Source organism: Hakea prostrata, chromosome 6 (assembly GCF_041222555.1).
Source record: "Hakea prostrata isolate BN-2017 chromosome 6, UWA_Hpros_2, whole genome shotgun sequence".
Taxonomy (NCBI): Eukaryota; Viridiplantae; Streptophyta; class Magnoliopsida; order Proteales; family Proteaceae; genus Hakea; species Hakea prostrata.
Genome location: NC_142605.1, coordinates 18,965,468 through 18,972,180, shown reverse-complemented (window position 1 = coordinate 18,972,180; position 6,713 = coordinate 18,965,468). Strand labels below are relative to the sequence as shown.

Sequence of the window (6,713 nt, the reverse complement as noted above, 5' to 3'; positions counted from 1 at the left end):
AAGGAAATTTTTGACTAAATAATATGCAGGTTTAACTTGAAATTAACCAGTAGTTGATTCCATCCAAATCCTCAACCTCCAAATTTGTTATCGAGATTGAAAGAATGGTTGTTTTCTCATCAGGGGTGAATAAGGAATCTAACAAGTAAGATTTCCAATATTTGCATCTCCAATCAATTGGATCACCTACAAGAAGTGGCCCCATTGCAATAGGAGGTTTTAAAGGATATGGAGACAAAGGAGGTGGTATTCAAGGGTCCCCATAAATTCTAGTTGTAAGGCCACTACCTATACCCTTTAAAATTCTATTACTAAGGACATCTCTCTCCACAAGAATGCTCTTCCAACCCCAACAAGGCCCTCTTTGGAACCTAGGCATCTAAGAAATGGGTATCTTTAAAGCATTTCCAATTAAGGGTTTTAGCCCAAAGGGTTTTTGGTTGAATTAGCAACTTGCATCCTTGTTTCGCCAACACGGCTTTTTTAAAAGAATGGAAATCCCTGAACCCGATACCCCTTGCTTCTTTGAGCAATATAATTTATCCCACTTTATCCAATTGATTCCAGAATTCCCATTGTTTTTCCACTGAACCTCCTAATCAATCTGGTTAAGTTGTTGCTCATTTCTTATGGAAGGATAAAGTTAGACATTGTGTATGTGGGTAGAGTAGATGCAAATGCCTTTATAAGAATTTCTTTCCCTGCTTAAGAAAGTAATTTTTCTTTTCAACCCTCAAGTTTTAATTGAAGTCTGTCATACACGTATGAGAACACTTGACTCATTGATTTTCCAATACTTGATGGAAAACCAAGATAGATCCCACGTGATGAAACTACTTTAGTTTATTTCCAGGGTTTGAGAAATTTGTCTCCTGATTTGGTTTGGGAACTTTCTTACTAAACGTGATGGAGAATTTAGAGATGATTGATCTGCAAAAAAATGATGATTGATCTCTAGGGATGATCACCTACTTTGATGCCAGAAAGATGAGGTATCCGAAAGGCTGAAGACAATCTCCAAGAGGACTTTGTGACAAAGAATGGAGATATAAGGGATCAACAGACACCCTTGCCTTAGCCCTCTAAAAGGTGTCATCTTGCTTGTTAGCTGCATGTTGATCTTAATGTGATATTCGACTGTGGAGAGGGAATGCAATATCCAATAGATCCATTTTCCGTCGAATTCCAGCATACCCAAAGTATCTCCAATGAAGCACCTTTCCATTTTATCATATGCTTTGCACGAGTCAAGTTTTATTGCCATACAACTTTCAAATTGGATTGTTTCATGAAGTAGAGGCATTAGGGGACTAGGTATATTGTCCGAAATAGATCTCCCAAGAACGAAAACACTTTGAGTGTCTTTGGTGATTGATTTGAGCAAAGGTTTTAACTTGTAATTTTGTAGGGAGACATGGGAAATCACGAGTCCATCTATATGCTATGTTCAATCCTTGATTCTTTTCGCTTCTTTCAGAATACTATACCAATTAAAGCTTTCAAAACAAACCCTCATCCCGAAGGGTGATGTGGAAAATAATTTTGTAATTTTGCTGACTTCTTGGCTGATTTGTTTGATTTCTCCCTTCCAAATGCTCTAAGTGGCATGGGTTAATAAATATAAGAAAATAAATAAAAGCTGTACTGAAAGAGTTGTATCAAATTAATTAGTTGTAAGATGTGTTAGCTTTGTTTTGCGTGAAATACTCGAGTCCATCCAATATACAGGTGGAAGTCAGGTTAATAGGTTAAAGCATTAGCTGAATGCCTGAATATAGTTTCAGGTTAATGGGTTAAAGCATTAGTTGAATATGGTTTCTCTCTATTTACATCTCATGGATGGTATGAGATTGACCCTAGTGATACAAATGTCATTGTTAGACAGTTTCATTGTCTAACACTCTTAACCTTTTTAGTCCTGTTGTTTTATATTCTATATAAGATAATGAAAACCCATCTAAATTCTCACACCGATACACAAAAAGACTCCACTAAACTTGTCTGTAGAGTTTGAATTGAGAAGAAGATGGATTCGATTAGAAGCAGGCCTGGTTACATCGTCTTTATGCTGGTGGTTGCTGCCTCCATGATGGTGGTGAGCAGTCATACTCCAAAAACAATTGTCGTAGGAGGTTCCCAAGGCTGGCATTTTGGGTTCAACTATAGTGACTGGGCACGTCAAAATGATCCCTTCTTCCTAAATGACACTCTTGGTTTGTGTTTTAACTCATATATTAATTGGGTTTTGTTCATGATAATTACTCTAAGAATCATCTTTGGTTATTGTTTAATTTTATACAGTGTTCAAATACGATCTACCAAACGGCACCAGAGTGCACAATGTCTTCCTGCTGAAAGATTGGGGGAGTTATCAGACATGCAACGTGACCGGAGCAACCATGGTTGGGAACTTGACGGCCGGAGCTGGGGAGGGCTTAAAGTTTGTGATCCAGGAAAAGAAGCATCACCATTTTGCTTGTGGTGTTGGAAATGGATTCCATTGTGATGTCGGTAAAATGAAGTTTACCTTCTTCCCCTTTATATAATAGAATTCAGGGTTGGTCCAAGCTTGCTCATTTGTCTATGGAGATTGAAGCTTCAGGCTTGGCCAGAGAAGATGCTCTGCTGTTCTATTCCTTTTCTGTCCGTAATTATCTCTTAGTGTGTTTTCTCTTTCCTGTTTTTTGGGTGAATTTTAATGTATTTCTCTTGTTACTATTTTTTTTTCTTCGCGTAGAAGGTAGTTTGTATTAAATAAAAAAGAGAAAAATAAAAAAATTACAATTAGTTGTTGGCCTTATAATTTGTGTCCCCCCTTGTAATCTGGTGTACTCTTTTTGTTTTTGGGTAATTGGGTCTTCTATTCGTTGCGGGCAACATTGAAAGATGAACATAATTCCATCAATCCCTGACTGAAAATCGGTCATTCTTTCGGGCCCGAAACCAAAAGGGCCTTCCTTGCTAAGAGGTCTGCTACCATATTGGAACTCTTAGGAATGTAAGCAGGAATACATTGTTCAAATTTACCAAAAAGAAACTTGATATCGAAAATCAATAGATTCAAGTTCGATGGTGGTCGCTACAATATAATCCGGTTTATTCTAGCATATTTTAATACCTCATTGAACAAATTACCGTCTCAAGTCATGAATATTATTAGATTTTTATTAAAATCTATTCAATATTATGTTTAAAAATTAGGTGAAGAGAATTCGGCATATCTTCTTCTTCTTCTTCTTCTTTTCTTTCTTTCTTTTTATTTTTTATAACAAAGATACAATTATGAATTATATTAGACTCCCAAGTTGAGGGCTAAGGCTAACAAAGAAGAGTTACAATGCAAGCTGGTGGGAACATCGACCAAGACCTACGTAACTTAGAGACTCTAGAGCCCCTGGCAGGAAAATTTGCTTGGGCATTAAGAGACCTTCTAATATAGCAAAATCTAACAAAAGAAAGAGATTCTACAAAATGTCATGGACAATGCCGTAGCTTGGCCAATCAAGAGATTGCATCTAGTTATTTAAGGCCTTCACGGGGGAAAACAGTCTTAAGTAGCTGACCCCCAATGTAATATGAAGATCCAAAATATAAAAAAGAGCATCCTTGATCGCCTAAAGTTCTATGACAAGGGCTGAAAGACCAATACAGAACCTTCTCCCGGCGTGCTTTGATGAGGTGTTCCAAACAACATCTACAAACACACTAAAACTAATGTAATTGGGCAGTTATTCCTCCTGAGCGCACTAAAATGGTCTAAAGAAGCCTACACATTGGATCCTTCTTGGGCCAAGAAAACATCGCTAAGTGACCTATCACAGAATTTCAAAGAGTCAAATAAAGAAAACATTTTACCATTGAACATAATATTTTTACGATTAAGCCAAATAACCCAACATAAAACACTGCACAACGTGTTCACATAACCCTCTCGATTCATAGAAAATAATTTGGATTCCAAAAAATCCAACCAATTGTGCAGGGAGTTCCAAGCAAATACAAATGAATCAATCCTTAAAAGTAATGTTCTCCAGATTTGTTTAGCAAAGTCACCGAAAAACAAAGTTTGGTTAACAATTTCAACCAAAGATATACCTTGCGATAGGTATAGAAAACACAAAGGGGATTGACTACCATCTCTTTCAAACAGTGCTTTTAGAGTTGAAATACCCTCATAAGTAGCTCTCCACAGGAAATATTTGATCTTGGATAATGTATTAATGTTCCAAAGCCTACCCCAATTGATGTTTGAGCTAAACAGGGGATACTTGATAGCCAATTAAGGAAAATTTTGACTAAATAATATGCAGATTTAACTTGAAATTAACCAGTAGTTGATTCCATCCAAACCCATAGTCCTCAACCTCCAAATTTGTTATCGAGATTGAAAGAATGGTTGTTTTCTCATCAGGGGTGAATAAGGAATCTAACAAGTAAGATTTCCAACATTTGCATCTCCAATCAATTGGATCACCTACAAGAAGTGGCCCCATTGCAATAGGAGGTTTTAAAGGATATGGAGACAAAGGAGGTGGTATTCAAGGGTCCCCATAAATTCTAGTTGTAAGGCCACTACCTATACCCTTTAAAATTCTATTACTAAGGACATCTCTCTCGACAAGAATGCCCTTCCAACCCCACAAGGCCCTCTTTGGAACCTAGGCATCTAAGAAATGGGTATCTTTAAAGCATTTCCAAGTTAGGGTTTTAGCCCAAAGGGTTTTTGGTTGAATTAGCAACTTTCATCCTTGTTTCGCCAACACGGCTTTGTTAAAAGAATGGAAATCCCTGAACCCGATACCCCTTGCTTCTTTGAGCAATATAATTTATCCCACTTTATCCAATTGATTCCAGAATTCCCATTGTTTTTCCACTGAACCTCCTAATCAATCTGGTTAAGTTGTTGCTCATTTCTTTTGGAAGGAGAAAGTTAGACATTGTGTATGTGGGTAGAGTAGATGCAAATGCCTTTATAAGAATTTCTTTCCCTGCTTAAGAAAGTAATTTTTCTTTTCAACCCTCAAGTTTTAATTGAAGTCTGTCATACACGTATGAGAATACTTGACTCATTGATTTTCCAATACTTGATGGAAAACCAAGATAGATCCCAAGTGATGAAACTTCTTTAATTTATTTCAGGGTTTGAGAAATTTGTCTCCTGATTTGGTTTGGGAACTTTCTTACTAAACGTGATGGAGAATTTAGAGATGATTGATCTGCAAAAAAATGATGATTGATCTCTAGGGATGATCACCTACTTTGATGCCAGAAAGATGAGGTATCCGAAAGGCTGAAGACAATCTCCAAGAGGACTTTGTGACAAAGAATGGAGATATAAGGGATCAACAGACACCCTTGCCTTAGCCCTCTAAAAGGTGTCATCTTGCTTGTTAGCTGCATGTTGATCTTAATGTGATATTCGACTGTGGAGAGCCAATGCAATATCCAATAGATCCATTTTCCGTCGAATTCAAGCATACCCAAAGTATCTCCAATGAAGCACCTTTCCATTTTATCATATGCTTTGCACAAGTCAAGTTTTATTGCCATACAACTTTCAAATTGGATTGTTTCATGAAGTAGAGGCATTAGGGGACTAGGTATATTGTCCGAAATAGATCTCCCAAGAACGAAAACACTTTGAGTCTCTTTGGTGATTGATTTGAGCAAAGGTTTTAACTTGTTAGTAAAGAATTTTGCAATAATTTTGTAGGGAGACGTGGGAAATCACGAGTCCATCTATATGCTATGTTCAATCCTTGATTCTTTTCGCTACTTTCAGAATGCTATACCAATTAAAGCTTTCAAAACAAACCCTCATCCCGAAGGGTGATGTGGAAAATAATTTTGGTAATTTTGCTGACTTCTTGGCTGATTTGTTTGATTTCTCCCTTCCAAATGCTCTAAGTGGCATGGGTTAATAAATATAAGAAAATAAATAAAAGCTGTACTGAAAGAGTTGTATCAAATTAATTAGTTGTAAGATGTGTTAGCTTTGTTTTGCGTGAAATACTCGAGTCCATCCACTATACAGGTGGAAGTCAGGTTAATAGGTTAAAGCATTAGCTGAATGCCTGAATATAGTTTCAGGTTAATGGGTTAAAGCATTAGTTGAATATGGTTTCTCTCTATTTACATCTCATGGATGGTATGAGATTGACCCTAGTGATACAAATGTCATTGTTAGACAGTTTCAATGTCTAACACTCTTAACCTTTTTAGTCCTGTTGTTTTATATTCTATATAAGATAATGAAAACCCATCTAAATTCTCACACTGATACACAAAAAGACTCCCTAAACTTGTCTGTAGAGTTTGAATTGAGAAGAAGATGGATTCGATTAGAAGCAGGCCTGGTTACATCGTCTTTATGCTGGTGGTTGCTGCCTCCATGATGGTGGTGAGCAGTCATACTCCAAAAACAATTGTCGTAGGAGGTTCCCAAGGCTGGCATTTTGGGTTCAACTATAGTGACTGGGCACGTCAAAATGATCCCTTCTTCCTAAATGACACTCTTGGTTTGTGTTTTAACTCATATATTAATTGGGTTTTGTTCATGATAATTACTCTAAGAATCATCTTTGATTATTGTTTAATTTTATACAGTGTTCAAATACGATCTACCAAACGGCACCAGAGTGCACAATGTCTTCCTGCTGAAAGATTGGGGGAGTTATCAGACATGCAACGTGACCGGAGCAACCATGGTTGGG

General features: G+C 37.0%; 1 protein-coding gene across 1 annotated transcript; it reads left to right on the top strand.

Annotated features, from left to right (window-relative positions):
- The first annotated feature begins 2,026 nt into the window (after positions 1-2,026).
- On the top strand, positions 2,027-2,546 carry LOC149012451 (stellacyanin-like). Its single transcript, XM_089157608.1, has 2 exons — positions 2,027-2,213; positions 2,302-2,546. The coding sequence occupies exons 1-2, from the start codon at positions 2,027-2,029 to the stop codon at positions 2,544-2,546; spliced, it is 432 nt and encodes a 143-aa protein (XP_089013734.1).
- Positions 2,547-6,713: the final 4,167 nt, after the last annotated feature.